The sequence below is a fragment of the Semicossyphus pulcher genome, unplaced genomic scaffold (assembly GCF_022749685.1).
Source record: "Semicossyphus pulcher isolate SPU_LCO1_2020_fin unplaced genomic scaffold, fSemPul1.0.p SCAF_18, whole genome shotgun sequence".
Lineage (NCBI taxonomy): Eukaryota > Metazoa > Chordata > Actinopteri > Labriformes > Labridae > Semicossyphus > Semicossyphus pulcher.
The window spans coordinates 7,951,822-7,975,420 of NW_027211691.1; the positions used below are offsets into that span (position 1 = coordinate 7,951,822).

At 39.4% G+C, this 23,599-nt stretch overlaps 1 protein-coding gene across 1 annotated transcript in view; it reads left to right on the forward strand.

The window, feature by feature from the left end:
• The first annotated feature begins 15,441 nt into the window (after positions 1-15,441).
• Positions 15,442-23,599, forward strand: part of LOC138595955 (phospholipid phosphatase-related protein type 4) — a 32,437-nt gene continuing 24,279 nt past the window's right edge. Inside the window, exon 1 of the mRNA XM_069667499.1 lies at positions 15,442-15,525. Coding sequence (XP_069523600.1) covers positions 15,454-15,525 — 72 coding nt within the window. The 5' untranslated portion in view covers positions 15,442-15,453. The remainder of the gene's footprint in view (positions 15,526-23,599) is intronic.

A 23,599-nucleotide genomic window follows, 5' to 3' on the forward strand; every position in this document is an offset into this window, starting at 1 on the left:
CCTGATCTGAACATCATCGAGTCTGTCTGGGATTATATGAAGAGACAGAAGGATTTTAGTTCTCCAAGATGTTTGGAACAACCTACCAGCCGAGTGCCTTCTGAAACTATGTGCAAGTGTACCTACAAGAATTGATGCTGTTTGGAAGGCAAAGGGTGGTCACATCAAATACTGATTTGATTTAAATTTATCTTCTGTTCATTCACTGCGTTTTGTTAATTGATGAAAATAAACTATTAACACTTCCATTTTTGAAAGCGTTCTTAGTTTACAGCATTTTTTCACACATGCCTAAAACTTTTGCACAGTACTGTATATATAAATATAGTATATATATACTACATACATACATATATATTTATATATGTCTCTGTATCTCTCTCTTGAGGGAATTAACAGGAGAGAGAAACGCTTAGAGAGATTGCAAAGGAGAAGACAAGACAAAACGCAGGGAGGGAAGGAGGGGGCAAAGGGACATAGCACAGCTCAAGTGAGTAATGACAGGAGGCAGGGAAGGAAGCAAGAGGAGAACACATATTCATTAGCTTGAATATAATTGAATATATATAATATTGTAACTAAATTACTGTAGTTTCTTTAGAAAAATCTACATGATGATTTACACTACCCCTAAATATCTTTGCAGTAGAGCTGAAGAGATGGTCAATCAACCAGGCAATCCAATCAACAGGAAGTTAATAGATGAAAAACCATCAATTTTCAGGCAAAAGCTTGATTTTTTTTCTTTTTTTAATGCGAGAATTTCAATTTGTTTTAAACTGACCACCAGGTTTGGAAACTTGATTTGTCATTGTTTTTAGACTTAAGGATTATTCAAATAGAAGACAGCTTTTATTAAAGCCCAATCCCAAGAACAGTCTATCCAAGCATATCCTGCCATAGCCTGACATCCTATTCACTAAAGAGTGCATCATCTAGTAAATAAGAATGTCTAAAATCCAAAAGCAATCCATCCAACAGTCAGAGTTACTTTATTCTTGACTTAAGTGGTTGACCAAATGACACGGTCATCAATGCCATCAAGCCAAATCTCGAGCATGGCTATAATTGAAACAGTATATTTATGCATTGTTTTTAAAGATCTACGCCTTCAGTAGAGTGCCACATATAAGGTATAGAAACCAGGAAGAACGTTGAGAGGGACCAACACATTGTTGGCACATGATAGAAAGAAGCGTATATCAAAACGCCAAATGTTTTCTTTTTACTAAGCTGTACACCTCCTAATATTCAGTCAATATTGCACTTAAAGTTGCTTAAATAGGCCATAATCAATTCCGTAAGCGATGTTACCACATGATGAATGACTAAATGCAGTCAATATTCTTCAAGGCTTCAACACTGACATTTTGATTGTCACTCTTTTAGAGATAATTGTGGAACATGAAGGAAGCTGCTTTTACACTACATGTCACATTCACCCATTCACACACACATTCATACACTGATGGCAGAGGCTGCTACGTAAAGTGCCCAACTGTCAATCAGTTATCACATTCATGCCCGTTAGCTATGCCACCGGGAGCAATTCGGGGCTCAGTGTCTTGCCCAAGGACGATTCGACATGTAGACTGAGGGAGCTGGGGATCGAAGCTCCGGCCTTCCGATTGAAAGATGACCAACTCTACCACTAAACCACAGCCCACGTTTGGGTTGTTGGTTGTGACATGTTCTGGGTTTGATACTTTAATTATCTTATCCTTGCTGGTTTCTTCCAAGCAGCAACCTCTGGTGTTGCAAAATGAAGCCAATGCAGAAGTGCAAAAAACTGCAGTTCCTTGAGTGGCCACTTGCGGCTGGCTCCAGAAAACAAGAAATAACATTACGGCAGTTGGGAAAATGCCTATTTTTACAGCAGAAATAAACATGTTTACAGCCTGGTACAAAAAAAGCTTTGAGCTATTTATAATAGCTAATTTTCAAGATAACTGTACGGGGGGTGAATTTTTTTTATTACACACCCATTTTTATTATATCAAGCCTTAAATCATAGGGTCGGGTCACTTGAGTGACAGGTGGAATCTGCTGGCTGTCTGCTAGACGTCACCACAGACACACAGTCACTGAACTTTACTACAACTGTTAGTGTAGATGGAGCCTTTTGGGGATTTTTTAATTCAAAGTTTGGACAAATAATCTGTCTCTCTGTGGAATTTATGGAACTTCCTGGCCGTGCAACAAGTATGTGCTCTAGCTTTTCAGTGAGTTAAATGCTAGTATTATTGTACTGATATATTTTAGCACCAAGTAGCAGGTATTCTGTGCTTGCTATAGCTGGCTTGTGAGTCTGTACAGTGATTAACAAAATGTATTTAATCATCGGCTTGTAAATAGGAGTCAGAAGTTGTTAGCTTTTCCCCGGAAAGATTCCAGCGGACCGTAGTGATGAGAAGACCGGTTATTTTAAGTCATTCACCTGCGGCTACCTCACCGTGTGAGCGAGTGGTGAGATTGCTACTTCTTTAGTCTGATAAATTATCAGCTGCAGTCAGTCACCACCACAAACAGAATCTCCTCTGTGGGAAACACGAAGTTAAACTAGCTCATTCACAAGCTAATAGATTGGCAACAGAGACAGGCTGTTTGGCTTTGATAACTCGGCGTTTTTCAACCACCCGCTTTTCTGCAGCATCCCCTCTCATCCAAATTTTTGTCTCTTCAGGCTTCAGTAAACCAACTTGGCAGCAGCCATATTTTGGCTTCATTGACACAGTAGAGAAACCTATGGGTCACGTCACGGTGGCTTCGTCCATTATTTATACAGTCTATGGTATCTCCTAATGCAGCTTAAACTCAAGGTCCGTTTTAGATATAACTATATTTATGAGATTAATAAACAAATTAAGTAAACAGTAAGTACTCACATGACACAAAATCAAGCTCAGCATCCACAATCAGCTGATGACTTTTCTATATCATATCTGTTGACAGTGCTGCTTCTCTATTTTGTAGGGATCTTTGATTCTCACCCTGCCTAAGGCTTTGGGTAGACACATTGAAGAGTGGGAAAGGTGTGCTCTTCCCGCCGTAGGCTAACTACACAGGCATGGGGAAGGGTAGAGAGGTCCCAGAACAGAGCCATATTGCCAAATACAACTAACTTTATTATAAATAAGATCTTCTTTGACTAAATAGGTCTTTTGCATCACACAATGGTACTGGAGTTATTCCTCCACAATCCCAATACTCAGATTCAGTCCTAATGTGATCAATTCTTAGGGGTGTCACTCATCCCTGCAAAGTGGGAAATATGTGAAGGGACCTGCAGTATTAAGTAACTCATATTCAAGCTATATAACTGAATTCCTTGATGTAGCAAAAATCCTCCCTCTAGATTTTGGCCCAATTTTTTCTGATCTCTGTGTTGGCAGAAAAAAAAAAGGAACACATCAGTTAAAGCTTTAAAAACCCCTTGCTGTAATTCACAACGCCATTCAGCTCTTAAAGAATAGGTCCAGATTCTAATAGAGGTTATAGGCAGTCCAGGTTACATGGCAGTCCTTAGTCACTAAGACCTACTCAGTTTGTCACATGCTGCTCATAACAGCCATCATCAAATCAGCAATTTGGAAATTGAAAAGGTTAATAAGTAAACTTATTAACCTCGACTTAAGTTAACAGTTGATCAAATTGAAAGATGATGGTTTATAAAACTGTACTATTGTAAATCTCAAAAAACACAGTGTGCAGAGCGGATACACTTACACAATATCTCAGCTGTATGTCAAATGGATTGTGCTTATGGCGCTTTTCTAGTCTTGCGACCACTCAAGGCTGCTTATACACTACATGCTACATGCTCTTAAAGAATAGGTCCAGATTCTAATAGAGGTTATAGGCAGTCCAGGTTACATGGCAGTCCTTAGTCACTAAGACCTACTCAGTTTGTCACATGCTGCTCATAACAGCCATCATCAAATCAGCAATTTGGAAATTGAAAAGGTTAATAAGTAAACTTATTAACCTCGACTTAAGTTAACAGTTGATCAAATTGAAAGATGATGGTTTATAAAACTGTACTATTGTAAATCTCAAAAAACACAGTGTGCAGAGCGGATACACTTACACAATATCTCAGCTGTATGTCAAATGGATTGTGCTTATGGCGCTTTTCTAGTCTTGCGACCACTCAAGGCTGCTTATACACTACATGCTACATTCACCCATTCACACACTGATGGCAAAGGCCAATCTCCAATCTGATCTATGCCCATTCATACATCAGAGGCTGCTACGTAAAGTGCCCAACTGTCAATCAGATATCACATTTATACCCGTTGGCTATGTCACCGGGAGCAATTTGGGGTTCAGTGTCTTGCACGAAGACACTTCGACAGTCAGGGATCAAACCCCCAAACTTCCGACTGAGAGACGACCAGGTCTACCACTGAGCCACAGCTGCCCCAAAGTTATAAAAAAGTACACCCTTAAGAGATTCATTAAGTGTACATTAAAGAACCATCCACTTATATAAATAAAATAAAAATCCATAATATAGTCTGTGAGCCAGGACCCCAAATTTGGACCATCGGTACCATCCGAGGGGAAATAATTATTGGCAAGGTATGTACCCCTAGTGCTTATTCAACTTTTTGATACCTTTTTTACCTTGCAAAATCGCAGTTGAAGTTTTCAAGTTTTTTCAACCTTTATAATGGGATCCTAGACTGTACTTTTTACTAAATTCTGACATTTCAAACTGACAGTTCACACAACTATATACACATATTATACATCAAACCCTTCGACAATCATATATACCACATTTTAGGGCTTTTTTGGGTATGAGAAATCCAATTTTGAATTTATTTTGTAATTAAACCTTAATCCTACCGAATGGGGTACCCGCAGACCCCAGAGATATACTTTAATTTGTATCTCACAGGTGTTTTTAGGCTATCATTCAAAATGTCCATGACTTTGTCACTCAATTTGTTCGTTGTGACTTAATATCATTGTTTTCTGTTTTATTTAGTGCTTTTCAAAAATACCAATGTATTGGGGTCCTGGGGATCCCCAGTCAAAAGCACCACCTAATTTTAATAGATTTAACTATTTATTGAGGTCATGGAACCATCTATATCTATATATACTGTATAAATATATATGGCTCTGTTTTGTGCAAGGGGTGTGGTTTATACATGTCACATGGTATTCTAATGTAGAACTGTATTACAACATTTGATGAAAAGTGCTTGAACTCAGCTTTCATTTTGACAAATTTCAATGTTGAGGGACCACTGATGACAAAATACCAGTAGGTTGAATATACATACAGGTTTATATTGGCCATTTAACAGAAATGTTTATTTGAGGGTAGTGTTATACAATGCATGACAGCACACATAAAGCTACCACTGGTGCAATGCCATCACATATTTTCTAACTCGAGAGATATATAACTTAACAAAAATCACTATGAGCATTATTCCCTCAGATGGTACCGACCAACCCTACTGGCTCACAGACTAATATCCTTAACTGAATTTCACATCTTTACTGTCTTTGTGTAATGTATCTTACCTCCCCTGCCAGCGAGGTGTATAATTTACTTCTCTCTTTCCTACTGAGTTGTTTCGGAGGCATGTTGACTTGCTTTCTCTATTATCAGCACAACCTGCAAAAACCCCAAAGAAAAACAGGCATTATAAGTTTGAATGGACAACATGTGGATGACTAGACAGGAGTGATTGGGAACAACATTCATTTGTGTTCACAAAAAACTCATCAGCTGAGGCCTCAATTATAACTGTTGCTCACACAAAAAACTTTGCCTGTTAGGGGCATACACCACTTACCCACTTATGAGGCACCGGTTGGGGTCTATAAAACGTACTTGCCTTAAAAACAGCAGTCTCCCTTCTTTCCACAAGGTGTCACTAGAAGATAATTATTGTATACCAGTAGCTGGACCACTGAGGTCAGGTTGCCACATTTGTTCTTGTCAGTGTAAATGCAGCAAGTTGCAGCATTATTTAAAATAAGCTTGTGAGCTAAATTTAGACACATTGATGAATAAGGAGCCTGACAAAGCTACCACAATGAGAGGTCATTTAAAGAAGGATCAGACATCATTTTATCATTTTTTGATCTGCATGTCTTATAAACCTGCAGGAGCCATGTGTATCACTGTTTTACAGTAAAGCAAAGATTATATATGATATAAGAACTTTATTCTTACATCATTTTGAATACCAGGAGAAGCTCAAGATGACACATCATAAGCAGCGACACAGACTCACACAGTAGCCTATATCTACAGATCAGCACAGCATGCACACCACGCTTGAACTATCGTGACCTTTATCAAGCTGAGCAGCAGTCTGCCGGCCCTTATTACACAGCGCCACTGCAAATCACTGAGAGCTGGCCTATTCTAGGAAAATTGTGTGAAACTGCTGTCATTGAGCAATGTGGCATTTTCCACTTCTATCATACCCAATGTGAGCCTTTGCTGGAGGCAAACCCGACTGCTACCAGCCTTAAAAAAAAAAAAAACAAGACTTTGTGATGCCATCTTTGCAGTGAATACAGCAGCATACACATTCCACACCAGCTGTAGGTCAATGACAGTTAAGCTACCTGTCACTATTTTAAATGATTGCATATCTCAGGACAGCAAGAAGCAGTTGGCAAAATATCTAGGCTCCTCTAGCGCTGTGATTTAGCAAATTTAAACATAAGCAGGATTGACTTCTTAAAGTGTGTATGGGTTTCAATTCAGAAGTCGATTTACCAAAAAAAAACACAACTATATCAGAGCAAAATTGTATCAAATTATTATATTAAGTTAAACCACTCTAATTTAACAGTTCCCTAAACCTCTTCCCAGAAGCCTGTTCCTCACAGAAGGGAACTGCTGGTTGAGAATACTCTCTAAGAAACCTCAGAGCCATTTGGTGAAGCTGAATTTCGAAGAGGAAGAGAGAGATAGGAGGGAGTGGCCATAACTTTTAAATGCAGCAATGGTCTTCTTTTAGTATTAGTGTCAGAAGTAGTCATACTACAGAACAAAACTATGACAGAGAAAAGGCATAATGGAGAACTTTTGATTAAAACTAAACCAGATCTTTGAAATGTCAATTTTCCTGACGTTTCTCAAAAAATATTACGTTTGATGTTTGCACAATATTGAGATTTTTTGCAGACTTATTTCAAAGGGAGAATTAAAATGTGAGCCATTGTCTCCATTTGGATAAATCATTGCAGTGAGTGTGCAAAGACAAGCAAACCTCATCTTGAAGTGTGGCCTGTGGTCAAGGGTAAACACTTTGACTTTACATGACATGTCATTGGAAATAGTTTGTTTCAAGGATGCTGAACCCTTAACCCAAAAGGCTTGACCAGATGCAAGGTGTCAGAAGCATGTAAGTGCTAAGGGTTCTAAGGTAGTTACCATCTGTTCAATCCACACCGACCTTGAGCTCTGACATTGTTTCTCTGTCCTCACAACCAGCTGTCCTGTCAGAATTGTGTTCTTGTACATCAAGAAAATGTGGGTCTGTGAAGATTACACTTAAATGCACAACAGAAAAATGACTCAAAGCCTGAAAAACATATACGAGATCTGGCATCTGTCATAAATTCTGCTTAAATCTGTTACATGAGATGACAGATGTGAAAAATACTCCAGAAACACTTAAAACCAAACCTCTGCCAGATGACAAAGGGCCTAACAAGTCACACTGAACTAAGGCTTGATTCCTGCAGTGTTACAATCACTTTCAGTGCAAGATGGGAAAAAGCCCCGGGCAAGACAACATTACTGAGAAACTGTTTATCTGAACATCTGTGCAGCTCTGTTGTGTGATATTTTTTTGTCATTGGTTAACATGTCCTTGGTGTAGCAGAGAGTCCCTGAAATATAGATAGAGTGTTGTACCAGAGAACTATTGTGCCTTTAGCAAAGAAAATGTACTCAAAGGAGCTCAATCTTGATTTGGAAGAAAAAAATGTTTGCAGGAGTCCTTACTTGCAGAGTTCAGATGGTCAGAGTAAATTATGTTCTGTCTAAGCAGCATTTGTCCTCTACATACTCTCTATAGCTGTGGTTCTCGACCGTTGCGTCGGGACCCCAAAGTGGCTCGCAGAGCTGTTTCCAGTGGTTCGCGAATGTGTGCTTGGAAAAAAAAAAGTTGTGGCCAAAAGTCTACGCTGCACTTTTATTTTGAAGGACATGACGCGCGTGCAGCAGTAGTGTAGTTTATTCACACTCCATGTATCCACTGATTGGGTTATCCCAGCTACAGTTACATTTACATTCTAGAAACTTGATGAGCCCTACAGAAGTTTATTATGCACTTTAAGTTTATTTTAATGAAAAACGGGTTTTAGTTGAATGAAATGTAGAGGGAATATGTCCCTTTATGCACTGCTGGTCATTTTGCTGGACTATTATACTGTTGTGTTTTATGATGTTGACATACTGTGATGGTTTTGTTCGGTCTTAGGTCCAAACTGCACCATTTTTTATTAAATAAATTTGGGTCGTGATTTGTCATTAAGGATGTGGTGGTGGGTCCTGAGGTTAGATCAGATGAGAACCACTGCTCTATAGTGTTACGCCCTGTCCCCTCTTGGGGTTGTTGCTGACATTCTGCTTCATGGATATGGGTCATCACCTCACCCTGTGCTAAGTGATTTGCAAAGTGGTGTAACAAATATTGTGACTGCAACTTCAAACATTTCACAAAATAAAAGTGATGATAGTGTGAGGATAATGTTGAACAATTGTAACTCTTAAAGGAATGTATGAACTCAGTTTGACAATGAATGGACTCAATCTCCCAGATTCTCACAATCCTCCTTACACTTCACCCATGGATCCAGCTTTCAGCTACTATTGGTCAAAGTGCCAAATGACCCATGATGTCACCTAGTCAATAAATTAAGAATTTAGCCCCTTGTTTTCCCTCTTCCCTTGTTGCTCATAACTTTTCCTCTGTCCTCTAACACTCTTAGTGAACACTTGCCATATGGAATCGAGAGCGCCAAAACAGCCCATTCAAGCCAAATCCCCACCTGGGACCAAAGCTGACCTCGGACTGGCATGCAGGATAATGATAACATGTCACTATTGACTCACTCATCAGGATATATTAATGAGTAGCTCACCACTTTGTCCCTTCCCTCCATCCACATGCAGAAGGCTTTCAAACATAAACATAAAAGTTAACATCATGGAAAAGTTGAGGAGAAATTTCTGTCCTTCTACAACTGCCACAGTAAACTCTAAGTGCTACTTTTGTGAAGTGATAGTGCCTAGAAGAGACAACAGCTTAGCAATCAAGTGGTAGAAAACACAAACACAGGGTTGAAGTACGTAGCATGTAAAAAACTGTTTGTCTGATGCATAACTAACTTCAGACTGCCTGCCTTAGAAGCAAATCTCTGGCTGTGTAACTCAGTGGCTACAGTTTGGGGAAGAGCCTTACTCATTCTACCGTGAATTTTCCCGAGTGCACAGTATTATTAAAGTTTACTGATAAAAGTAAGATTTTGCCATTACCTGTTTTATTAAAGGGAAAAGTAGATACAACTGAGTGGATTTTGTTTGATAGCTGCTTTAACTCGAGTTTTCTTCGGTTACTTTATTGGTCTATTTTCCTTGTTTTTTTTTATTTATCAACTTTAAAAAGCAATAATGAACTACATTTTAAAGAAAAAGATTTAATTGTACTGGTTGAACACGTGCCAAAACAATCTTTGACGGAAGAGGCCACATATTGTAAAACTAATCTGGATTTGAGTGCTGGGATGATATTATCATTGTCATATTTCCTGATTCAATACTATCACAATACTTGTGCTAGTTTATACTGTTTATAATTAACCTTTAATTTGCAAGATCACAATGCTTTTATACTTAATTTTATGATTAATTAACTTAATTGCCACCTGGTTGTATTACCCTTAAGTCAAACAATTTCACCATATGAATCTGGACTGCATGTGTGACCTTTTGTTGAAGACCAAAAAATATTAATCCTCGCTGATCCCGTAGGCATCAATTAAATTATGCTTCTATGCCTCAAGCATAAATGTGCACAGCGTTTCTATTAATGTTGAGTCAAACTTTACGCATTTATGTTAATATTTTAGAGACAATTATTTTTTCTGATTAATGATTAATTATTTCAACCAACTGCAAACCATACATGTTTAATAATAATGTTAACTTTCATGACATCACCTGCCATAATCTGCAGTTCCCTCTGACAATTGCAAGTGGTTTGTCAATGAACTGTTTGAGCTCCACTGCAGACTGGAGTCTCTGTTAAAGGGGCAGGCAGGCAGGCAGGCAGGCAGGCAGATCTTTGTTACAGACAGCCCACTCTAAAAGAATTTGTATTCACATGCCGGGAATGACATGAAAAATAATAAAACCAAAAGATATCACAAGACAAAGCGCTGTAAGTATTAAATCAGACAAGAATAGCAGGCAAGCCGTTTCTCACACAATGTCATTGTAGCCCTGGATATGGAGAGTAGGTAGGCCTAGTCCTTCATTGTCTATATAAATATAAATATATATATATATATATATATATATATATATATATATATATATATGTATATATATATATAAAAAATCTTTACTTTTAGTACTGCCCTTCTGTGACATTGGGGGAACTTGTGACAAAAACAAAGGGTCAAAACCAAATCAGCAAAGGCTAAAACATCCTGAATCTTGGGCCTTTGTATCAGTCAAATTCAAAAGTACTAGAACCTACAATTCCATAGCATCTTTGGCCTACATGAGACTGTCCCTGCCTGATAAATATTAATACTAATAAACCTAGTCGTTGACTAACTTTAAGTCTTAATCTGTTGCAAAGCTTGCCCATGAGTGACTAAAGTAATACAGACCTAGATAGTCCAAATTAAAGAGAGTCCATAAAAAGTTATGTGGAAACAAACAGGAAACGGATCCAGTCACCCATGTTTTAAGGCCTTCCAGAGTTCATGGAGTACCATTGCCACACAACAAGCTTTCCTCAGCCATAACCCAGCGCTACGACTGATATTGCTGCAGCAACAAATCTCTCACCACAGGCTTAGCCAGGGAAAGAGGTGGCAAATTTTACTATCATAATTAAGTTAGTGTCAATATTTATGCAACAGACCAATTTAAGACCCGTCCAAGGACGGGACATCTTTTGAACTTGATGCAGCTGGCCAGAGATAACATCACTATGATATCATTTGTTTCGAGACTTGAAAGGGCTCCTTGAAAGACACTTGAACCAAGCTATTTTCACTATCTGAGTAGCACTGTTCACTAGGTTGACCAAGATTTATCAATCAATTTAACTTGCAAATACAAAAAACATATTCATACAAATTCAACTGTAACCAAATGAATGAAATTCAGCATGCATTTCCTTCCTGTAACTGGCATCAACATGAAACACTTTACAATTGGATAACCAACTTCCTGAAGGTGTTTGGTTAGATGGCTACTACTGCCAGGTAGCCTAAGCATGCATGTGGCGTAGGCTATGTAAAGTTCACAGGTAAAGACAGTTACTGTTCGACAGTCCCGTAGTTGGAGAAACAGACCTGGTCATCTTGTTAAGTTTCAACAATAGTGCCTGATATAAAAGGCAGGGGAACGGTGAATTTGTTGTTGCTTGTTATTATGGTGACGATTGTTTACCTGTCACAGACAAAAGTTACCTGAAGCTTTCTGACTGCTTCAGTCTACTGCACTTCCTGCTTGTGCCGGTGTTGTCGACGTCTGTTCCCCGATAGATAGTGTTACCTGCAGCGTTGCCCTCCGCAGTTTAGAATAAGGTTATGTTAGACCTAGCAGTTTAGGTTAGGGGGAAACACCTATCGACAGGGAAACAGACTTCGTAACAACGTCCGTCCGCTGTGGACACAGGCTACAACACAGCTGAAGGACATCGGGGGAGAGTCTCCTACCTTGGATAGCTCCAGGAGTTTGTGCAGCTCTCTGGAGTCTCGACCTGCTTAACAACAGCAACAAAATGCACCACTTGGAGGTTCTGATGGTAAAAAATATTCACTGACTACAGCTGTCATTTCATGCGTTCTTCACTCAAACGCTGCATACTTCTCCGCAGCTTCGTTGTTTTAATTACCGGTGGTGCATGCACGAGGACGCCGCTGCTAAGGCGCATGCGCGGAACAGGTCGGTCTGTAGTGGGCTGAGGTGAATGTTGCCTTCATGTAATGTCGGAAATAAGCTGCAGCAGAGAAATGGCTCAGCAAAAAATGCGTAAAATAAATAAAATATCATAATTTTCAAAACATCACTTGGTCTGTTGTGGAACCAGATTTTACTGATGTTCTTTCAAGCAAAGTTGCTGTTTAAGCCAGTCCCTGCAGGTTATCCTAGAGAAAAATGTGTTGCCCGTAATAATGCCCAGTAAATGTATCATGTTACAGCCTTTACAATGGAATGATGATAGATAAAACACTGTTTAACATGATTAATAGGTTATCACTTAACTTCTGGCAACTTTTTGCTGTGTTTTTACAACTTTTCCTTTTTGACATAGGCTACACTAAGTCTTTCTATGTGGAAGGAAATCCTTTGTTTTCATTCTCTCTAGATGTATCTTGACCTACAGTTTGTTCATCAAATACATGACATCACAAATCTCTCCCCCCAAAAAACTTTATTATGCCATAGGATGTCTTTTGAGTTGAACGTCTCAGTTGTCGCAGCTAAGATTGGACCATGAAGGCAACTATTCCCCTATCTGTGTATGTTGGTAGCAGCAGTAACAAGAGTCCTTTCACATACACACACTGACTTGATGTGCATGTGGTGTCCATTTACCTGGCCAGCAGTCATGAAGCAGTGGGAAGAAACCTTGGCAAGCAGCTAGTGTGTCAATGCTGAGATGTTAAACCTCACATTGTACCACAGGTTCAGTAATGACAGCTTTTCTCATCAATATAACACGCACACAAATGCTGATAGTTGAAAATGTTAATTAGCATCCAATAATGTTGTCTGCTGAAAGTTATATATATATATATTCAATATTGTATATATAGTGTATCTATACATGACGTGTGGAATCTGATGAGCATTCGAATCAATTCGGCTTAAGGCCCTTCAATCCTCTGTTCAATTCTAAGCTTTAGAAATGATAGATAAAACCAATTGCATACCATAACAGAAGTCAATGATACTTGGAAACTCTACATTTGCCATATAGGTATAATGTGAGTCCATGCTATGCATCTATGTCAGTCTATATATTACTGAATAGTCTGCAACTTACTGAGTGGGATTAATGATATAACATGCTTACATGTATTTAAAATTACCATTTTAACCTCTTTTAATTATTTATCCTAATATGCACGGAGAAAGAGTACATTTAAGTCCCGTCCACCCGGCAGGAAAAACATATGGTTTTCCACTGACTTTGTATCGCAGGAAGGTGCCTTGTCACTTTTGTCAGCTAGCAAACGACACATGCCTAAAAGCTCATCTCTGGTGGGATGCACCATGAAAACGTTAGTGAACCCTGAGCTAAGTTTAAATAGGCATCAAAACAGTGGTTCAATCAAAAACTTGTAAATATCAATTGAATGTAACTTCAGGAAAATCACATTATAGCTTATTTATTCTAGGTTGTTCTGCACTGATTTGCTTGGATGCATGTACTGAATAGTGTCTGTTCTTTTTGCATAGTTCCATGAATGTTTTGTTTCTTCCTGTGCATGATTTGTTAACTGCCCTGCGTCTTATTTTCTTACGTTTGTTTTTCTTGACCTGCCACATGCAAAGCACACACACAATTATCTAAGTTATTATGTAGGGCTCGTTGCAAAGAGAGAAAATCAACAGTGTGTTGACTGATGGCTGCTGACATTTACATGTGTGCATGCATGGGTTTGGTTACTTTGTCAAACAAACCAAATGTTGGTTAGATACTTGACAATTACTAACAACGACTTGCGGATGCGGGGGAACTTGTTTTGGTTGTACATTGGCACATGAGAAGACAAATCTTGTCAATGCTGTGTGTCAGTAGCAACTACCAGGGGAGCTAAGCTCATGTACTGTGCGCATTAAAACTTTAAGTGATTAATAAGTAATTTATGGAACCCACAAATACACCTTTTCAGTTTTCTTTAATATTCCCTGACCAAGTCGACATTCCCAGCAGAAAATTCATGAGGTCATTTTAAGTGACGTCCACTACCCAGCAGTTGGCGGTGAGCCAGCGAGAGCAGGCGAAAGCGCTAAATTCCTCTCTGGCAAGGAAAAATAAACAGATCTGACATTCAGATGAAGACAAACAGTCAAAACTAAAGCTTGGATGCTGTTTGGTTCTCTGTTAAAATTACGTTCAAAAACACATCTTTAAAGCTCCTGTGAGGAGTTTTTTGGTGGTTATAAAACAGACTGATATTAATACTGATTCATCTACGTGACCTAACAAAAGCAATCAGCCAATAGTGACAAGATTAATTATTTCTTTATAGATATTTTGAATGCCTTAACTACCGCTAATAATTGCATTATGTGCTGCTGACATCCTCAGAATAACTACTTTAAAGTGTCTTTTTAATTAGGCTAATTATAGCCTATTAATTTGTCACTTTGTCACTTTAACTGAAGCCTGTATGTTTGACAGGTCCAAGCATGTATTTTATTTTGTTTTTGTGATCTAGATCTTTGTGTGTGAGAGTGTCTTTATGTGTGGTATGTGTAGCCTATGTCTGTATATGAAAATACACATTTATTGAAAATATTGTCTCGTTTGAGGTTTGAGGTTATTTTTTGGTTAAATATGCAAATCGGCCTTTGTCTCTGCATGGTGGCGCTGCGGGTCTCACTGTTAAATATGCGGAGAACGCAGAAGGAAACCTTTGTGCCAAAAATTAACCCGTCATTGCCACGTATCAATCACACAAATAACGGCTGTTTGGGTTGTGGGGTAACAATCTAGTGGGGCAGCTCTTCAGAAGGATGTGATGATAACTGCATGTGTGGAAATGTACAAAGCGCGCTGACGGGATGAAGGCTACTGGGATAATTATTTTTATTTTTTTAATTAATTAAGCTGACATCTTTGCCCGCAAAATCAGTCTCATCCATCCATCCATTGTCAGTGTCAGCAGGCAAAGCCGTATGCTGTCAACTAAACTCCTGCCCAGTGCGCCTGCGCTCCCTCTCCTCCCTCCGTCGGTGTGTCTCGGTTCTCCACCTGACAGCTCATCGGAAGACATGCACAGAACCAAGCCCCGGGCTTCTCACTTACAGAGATAAAAGGCCCCGGTGTCTGGAGTTTGGGCTGGATACTGTCCGGCTGTTGTCCTGAGCATCCTGCTACACAAAAGCGGCATGGAGCGCTCCTGATCCCGGCAGGACGCCTGGAGAGCTCAGCCATTCTTCCCTCGTCACATCTTGGATCTGTGTGGATATTTGGAGGCCCGACCATGTCTGCGAGAGACAAGGGGATCCTGACTAAAGACAGCGTCAGCCTGCTGCCCTGTTTCTACTTTGTAGAGGTGGGTTGTTTCTGCATGCTTCTCATTCAGAGCCGCTCGGTATCTCCATCAAACAATACCGCATACAAAGGGTCTGATGTGGTCGCGCATAAATAGCTATCACCTAATCCTGAATGATATCCAACAGCCAATATGACGATGACGATTATCTTAATAAGACTGATACTATTATGATATGTAGGTCAAAGAGACTGTCAACGTTAAACGTTATACCCCGTATTCAGCTAATGAAATGTGTTCCACGAGAAGCCTATATCTTACATTATACTGTACCTTTTATTTCCTGTATAATAAAGCCACCTGTTCTCTTACAGTGAAAAATGCATTACTGCTTTATGTAAATTTTGTGTTTTGTGTCCATGTGCTTAGGCTATATTTTTATGTCCCAAAAATATTAGCTGCTCCTACGGCCAAATGGGTACACATTCACATTAAGAACTGTGTCTCTTGAACATAAACACATATTTAAAAAATCAATCTTAGTGTATTAACATTAACGTTAAAAAAAAAGGCATAATGCAAAGGTTATGTGAACATTCCCACAAACAGAATAGCAGACCTGTACTGTTTAGTAGCTTCATGAGTCTGTGCGCACAGGATGGTGAGCCTCTATGGATGTGTTTGAGGGAAGTCCTTGGTGACAACAGTGAATTGTAACATAGTGACAAACTCAAACCAAGACTCGTCTGAATTTTTGTTTTGTATTGCATCTAAAGAGAATCAGGTTGAAACGTTCATCTGAAACTTATTCAAATTGCCTGATGATTTCAGTGATTTAAGTACAGCTTGCATGCAGCTTGTGGTGACTGTCACTCGTTCCCCTGCTGTGCACTTTATGCATGCTCTAATTCACCACTGGCCTGTGGCTCTTCAATCAAACTGGCATCATATATTATAGAGTAGCCTGTTATACTGTATGATGGATGCTGTTGGGATTACTGCAACATTCCCATGGAGGCTCTTACAGTTCTGACTTTGACAGGGAATTCCCTCGCTTTTGTTTTTGTTTGTTTTAATTCTTTCATTTACATTTCAATGCACTCTCAGTACAATTAACGTGCCTGAAAAAGAAATTCAGCCTTGAGCTTTTCAAACCGCTAAAGCTGCAGTTCACTGAAGGATTTTTCCGCCCTCCATTTTTACAAACAGCAGGAAGCGTTTAAACTAGGTCAATGATGAAATTTAATTCTACTGAGTGAACTACAACACTTGTGCATATAATTAGTCTGACTCAGGCACATTCCCTTAGTGTGTTTGTCAGTGGCTGGTTTGCAAAAAGCTAAGGTGGTGGCCAGTTCAGCTCAATCTCATCCTGCTCTCCTGTCAGCCGTGACTGCCATGTAATAGATGTGGGGAGGAGATCAGAGTCTGCCAATCATTAAGTATCTGTGTTCCTCAGAGAGATTTACCTCTGCAGAACTCATGGCTCTGCACCTGCCATATGAATTCTTCATGCTGATAGCTTTAGAGTCATAAACAGGCTGATCTTACACTCCACCTACACCATAAGTGTATAATGAGTTAGCACTATTTGCTCTTTACACAACTATATTCACAGCCTGAAGGTCTGACCCCACTGAACACAAACTCACGTGGCCAAAAAAATGAGCCCCTATTCATTGTGTATAACAAGCGGATGATGCGCTGCTCAAAGCATGCTGGAATACCTAGCGACATGTACCAGGCAAGCGGTGCCACTTTTTAAAAGCTTTTCTCCCATTTTATGTCATAATCATGCGTTTAAAGAAAATGGTGGTATACTATTTAGTAAATAAATCTCGTAGGGTGTTGGTTAGATTGAAAAGACTCCTCAATTCATGCCCCTAAGTAACCAGTGAGGCTGAGCCGATGTGAGTAGGCAAATTGGTCGCATGCAGTGGGTCTGCAGCGTAACACTGGTTGCACACTAGATGATGTTTAGCTAAACATCCCATGAACTCATAATCACAGTCTACATGTCAAATTTTAACATTCACATCATCTGACAACCAAAGAAGTTTAGTTGATTGCAGAGTTGGTCATGTGAAGGTTAAAAATAAGATGCATTCAAAAGAAAGCCTTTTTAATTTGGGTTAAATTAGAGCAGTGGTTCCCAACCTGGGGCCCGGGCTGGGTATGGGCATTTCCAGTAATCTCAATATTCCAGTAACCTAATGACCTTATGAACGAGTAATCGAGTACACAAATTGGCCCTGAAATCGTAGGCTTTATGCCTGTAACAGAACATTACTATCTAACACTTTTGACATTAATGTAAATAAATAGCCAACATTGGAAAGGAAGTGTAATTTCAAATGCATTTATTGAACAACCTTAACAGGCCCTTCAATTAACGTTGTTGTAACATTCCGTTGTCAAACGTCACAGCGGTAGCGGACCTTATGGACTTCTGTTCTGTGTTGCTTAACATGTAACTCTGAATCAACAGCCTATTTATACATTCCAAGTTAAAATAAATAGTAAATTAACTTAATTTACAGCAGTTTTAGTTTGCAGTTTCCCTTGAAAAATAAAATAAATAACATCACACAGGGATGAGCCCTGAATAAAACGCTTTCCTCATAAATTTTTTCCACTCTCGTAGCTGTTGTCTGGCATGTCCGGCTTGTACTCCGGCTCAACAAATGCCATCAGCTCACCGAAGCCTTCTCTTTCGACAAAACTTTATGAGCATATCTCCAGTCACCATCTTCGTTATTAGCAAGCTAATCTTCTCTGCTCTGGTATCATCACTACAACGTGTACTGCCTGTTGTCTGTCTCCGCTGGCTTCTCCTTGTGCTTTAAGCGCATGTGGTTAAGCACATCGAACTAGTATTTCTGATATACAAGTTTAACACCACATATCTTACACAGCACGTTATTGTCGTCTTTTTTGTCAGTACTTCCAGACATCACTTTTCCTGGTCACGGCTGACATGGTGCATGTAAGCTAACAGAGTTAAACTACTTTAGCCGAAAACAACGCATACGCAGGTGCGTGAGAAGTGTAACTTTAGTCTTATAATGGCGTCAACAACGAGTACTCGAGTATTCGTCCCCAATCCACCAAAGATCGCCAGGGACGCAAGGCTTTGTCTGCTATCTTTGTCAAGATTAGATATTCACGTTAATTAAAATAACTTAAATAGCACTGACTTGCTAATCAAAAGTCTGTTCAGCTATTAAAAAATATATATTCATCCATATATACACACACAGATATATTTTTTGACATACATACAGAAATGCCTACATCCACATATTTAAATTTAACTAAAAGGGGTGTTTACAGTAATAATAATAATATATAATAAGATAACTTTGAAAAACTAAAATGACAAAGAACTATACGCTGATTGGTGTTAATTTTTGCCAAAATAAATTTGTAATTTATTTATTTAAAGGTTAGGAACCACAGAAGCAGAGCACCCCGCCTCTCGCCCAATGAAAGCTGGGATAGGCTCCAGCCCCCCCACGGTTCCGAACACAGGAAGCGGTATAGATAATAGATGGATGGATAGCTTAAGCAGAAGACTATGGCTAATGTGAGTCGAGGTTCCTTCACTGTGCAGGTGCTTCTACATTATTATGGACCAAGTTGGTGATCCATTTTTTAGAGAAACAAACTTTTTTGTAGGGTTCTGTGATCAGTAAAAACACCCCTTTCCTTTGAGCAGTGTGCTTTTACGACTCTCTCAAAGCTCTCTAACCTTAAATCAACAGGATGTTGCATTCTGGCTACGACAAACTTGTTAGAGCTGACAGCAGGCACGTTAGTTAAGAATTGTGCTAAGGAATGGCTCTGTGGAATCCCCGAGTAACACTTTCACATGGATTAAGGAAGGTGCTATATTGCAGATGGTCAATACATCCTTAAATTTAAGAAACGACCGAACAGTCGTGGTAGAATTGCAATACTACAACAGCAGTGCTCCTTTGTGAGGACCCTACGTCGCATTTGATAGTAAATTCTGTCTCAGAGGCAGAAATGCTGTCTTCTGTCACCATTGCTGCTTAATTTGACAATACTGCTCAAGTACACTATTTCTATAGTCTATCGTCTACCTGAATCCATGTCAATGCAGCAGTCAGGCAGATAACTGGTCAAAATAATCATAATTATGATTTTTTCCCCCTCATAATTGAGCAGCCCTAAGCCCCTTTTACCGCCTCTGTTGCGCCTCACCGTCTGTAAAACTCAGTGGTAGAAAGTCGGGACGTTTCATCCGCTGAGCCGGCAGCGGAGGTAAAAACAGAGGCGCAACAGCGTCTGTTTAAACACAGGAGCAGGTAGGACGGAACAGCCTGTATGTGAAACTTGCTCCGTTTGTTTACACACTGTGCCTCATTTTCTTCCGCAGTAGCATGTGAAATCACACACTGGGACAGCAATATGACACAGCCGTTTTGGATTTGTGTTAAAGTATAAACATGGTGTAACGGCAAAGTTGGTTATGATGCTATTGTGGAATCTCTCTGTAAATAGGGCCCTAGTTTCCTGCCAGAATAAATACAAGGATATTGATGGAAACACTACAAACACTGGTAATAACTTTAACTCTTACATCACATGAATACAGCTCATTTGATGGAAGTTTCTTCGAGTAATAGTCAACCAATTATGGCTTTGTAGGCAGCACTAAGAAAGAGGATGTCATCTTATACTCACATATCCGGAGGTAGCTGTCAAGCCAAAAAAGGTGTGAATGAGACTGGAGCAGCTGTTGATGTTGTTCGTGGGCTCAGAAATAAGACCTCCTAAATTCATATTTTTCTTGGATGGATGACATTTACAACAGTCACTACTAAATGGGTTTGGCAAAACAAACAAAACATGATATCTGACTCAATTATTTAAGTTATTGGCTGTAACAAATGATGTAACAAATGTATGTAATTATACAAATTAATACAATTTCCAAAACAAAAAAACTGATTCTATTTTATGTCAGCACATATTTGGTCATTGAGCCATGTCTGAATGTAAAACCCCCTTTTGCCTTTAAAAAAAATCATACTTTGTGCTGCAGCTCTGATCCCAATAATTAATACACTTCGCTGGCTAAAGTAGAAAGGCAAGTTAGAGTTACTATGCCAATGATGTTTGAACCCCTTAAAAGTTTTGTGTAAAGACCAGTGTACTAGTTGTGAAGTGTACTACTTAGCCTTTGAAGGTTAACGTCTCCCATGGCTCTGGTAGCTTGAAGAACACGCGTCTGTCAGAAAAAAACGTTGTGTGACGAGGAGGAACTTGTAACATTACCCCAACGTGTTATAAACACTGTAGGATCAGATTTTTTTAGTTTGACCCAAACTATTGACTATGGGTCAGAATATGTCAACATTTGCTCCATTCATCTCTCTATCAGCCTTTTAGTTTTTTTAGGAGAATTGTTGGCAAGAAACCAGCACACTAAAGGTGACAAATTTCAATGTAAGGGTACAAGCTGAACTGTAAGAGAGTAGCAAACTTGAAAGAAATACCTTAGGAGGGGACAGCTCTTTTAACAGTTTATTGTAAAGTCCAGACTCGACAGGTGTTTACTAGTTTAAATATCTGTAACCGAGCTTCATTTTTTTGCTTGCAACAGCAGCTCGTCCATATAATAATCCCTGTCATGCGTAAAGGCTCCAGACGGTCTGCCTGTGTCTGTGCCCGTGTGCTGGGGTTGAGCCTCGCACAGCGCCGGACTGATTTGTCTCCCGATTATAATTATAATGACAATATATTATTATTATTTTTCAAGACAAATGCATTTTTTTGATCACACAAAAGATGGAATTGTTGCCATGATCACTGTAAACTCAGAGTGTGACAGCCCTTATAATAGGTGCGCCGAAATTACCACCAGTTTTCTGCTGGCGGTAATATTTCACTCTAACTGCACAGCGCTGTTAGCGCTGGCGTTTGTGAATAAGGTACTTTTTGCCACGAGACTCATTTACATAGAAAGGGGCTATATTTTCCCCCGAATGTTTGCATAATGACTAATTAAAATAAGCACAAACGGCACCGGAGCACAGAGACACTGTTTGCTCTGCAGCGCATTTTAGGGTGCATTCAACCCTCTGCGTGTGCTTGGAGAATGAGGCGGAGCCTTTTTATGTCATTTGCACAGGTTTAGCGGGCGCAAAAGCACAATCCTTTTGTGAATTCCCCCCTTCGTGGCCAATTTTCATATTCCAAATGAAAATTGTTGTTGCTCTGTGTTCACTTTATTCAAGTTCATCAGGTAATAAGGCAGGTATTTACAGACTTTTTCTACTGCTCCAAAGTGGGAGTAGTCATATTTGGCTGGAATATTGTGAGTGATATGAGGCGAGTAATACGATATTTTGCTGCTGGATTTGCTGGATTCTTCCAAGTATTGGAGTGCCATTTCTTGTAATCAATTATGTCACAGTTTTGTTAGATTTGAATTAAATATGTGGCATCGGGGAGAAGCTGCAGATACGATCTGTTGCATGTAGCGAGCTGACCGCTCTACTATTACTTTGGACTGCATGGTGATGTGCAGTTAGGCTCCACTGTGAAGCCTCAGGCTGCTTTTCCTCCAAAGTGGAACAAATTGAGGCAGGCTGAAAAACCTGGAATCTAAAACTGGGGAAAAACAAAAGATGAAATCACATGTATAATTGAAGGCATGTACAGTACATGGACATAATGGATAAAGAGAATGGTGCACCTGCAGAAAAGATAAATGCTTGGTTCTCAGTTAGACTATGATTCAGAGCTGATCAATATCAGAGTTGTGAATCAGGAGCTTCAGTATTTGGAGTCAGGAGCTGGTTAAGTACAGAAGCTATAGCTGTTAACTTGAATGTACCAGACGCATCTAGTAAACATTCTTGATATTCTGCTAATAATCTCGTTTTCAGGTGAAGGCTAAAGGTTGTGAGCTAAAAACTGAGCTAAGGTGTTTTTACTTTCTCAGCCAACAAACATTGAATAATTTGGCTACCTCAGTAAAGAGTGCTCACAGTGAGTTCTGTGGTTCATCCAGACAAACAGACACTTTCTGAGAGAGGGAGAAGCTTATGGTATTATCGGATATATACTTTATACATTAATTGTACTGCTGTGATGGCTTATGTTTCAGAGGCAGGTATCTTAAATCCTCAGCACATTTACGTTAAAACTATCTTGTGACTTGATACCACGAGGTGTTAGTGAGAAAATATTTGATCTACTTTGATCTCCTGACCTTTTTTTAGCTTCAACTTCCAGGGGGCAGGTTGGCAGTAAAGACATAAAACTTAAATCACTGTTTCCTTATCAATACTTATGCCCACTGCACCCTCAACTGTCAACGTGAGGAACATTTACCGTAGTATAGTTTTACCCACTGTTTTGTGCTTATGGGTGTTGGTAAGTTGGGTGATTTTTTTTTTTACAAATGTAATCTATAAAGTCTTATTATAGTTACAGATTATACTTTGCTACATTTCAATTTGCATCCATTTCAAATTAAAAGCAGAAGTCAAACGAAAAAGTCAGAACGAGCTGTGTCAGAATGGAACAAATTTCAAGTGTTGAATCAGCAGCTGCAGCAGAGAAGAAGCTGCTGTCAGTGGCTGAAGAAGGGCAGAGCTCCACATTCAGAGAGGAGACACGCTATATGTTGGAGATATACATAGCTGACTGTCAGCGGGTGCAAGCGGTGCAGTCGCAAACTGGCTTAAGAGGACAACAATAGTATAATTGTCTTCTGTCATCTATCTTAAACACTGATTTAATGCACCAACAGGAGAGCATGCCATCTGTCATAAATCAAACACACTCATGGTGTTGCGTGACCAGAAGGTGCGTGCTGAGTCTGGCTACATGTTATGCTTAAGGTGGATTCTAAAACAGTGACTTTTGCGTTCACTGACTTCAGTGAGTGTGTGATTTTTGACAATAAATCCTTTCACAGTTGTGACTGCAGAGCCTCTTTCAGCTCAGAAGTTTATGGAAACTTAAAGGATCTCAGTGAGACAGAGAGGCTGAGTGAACTAGTTATATTCTGCTTTGAGAATAACAGAGCAGAAAAGATGAACCTAGTGCAGATTGAGGAGGACTTTGCGACGCATACAGCTCATAGGATGTAGTT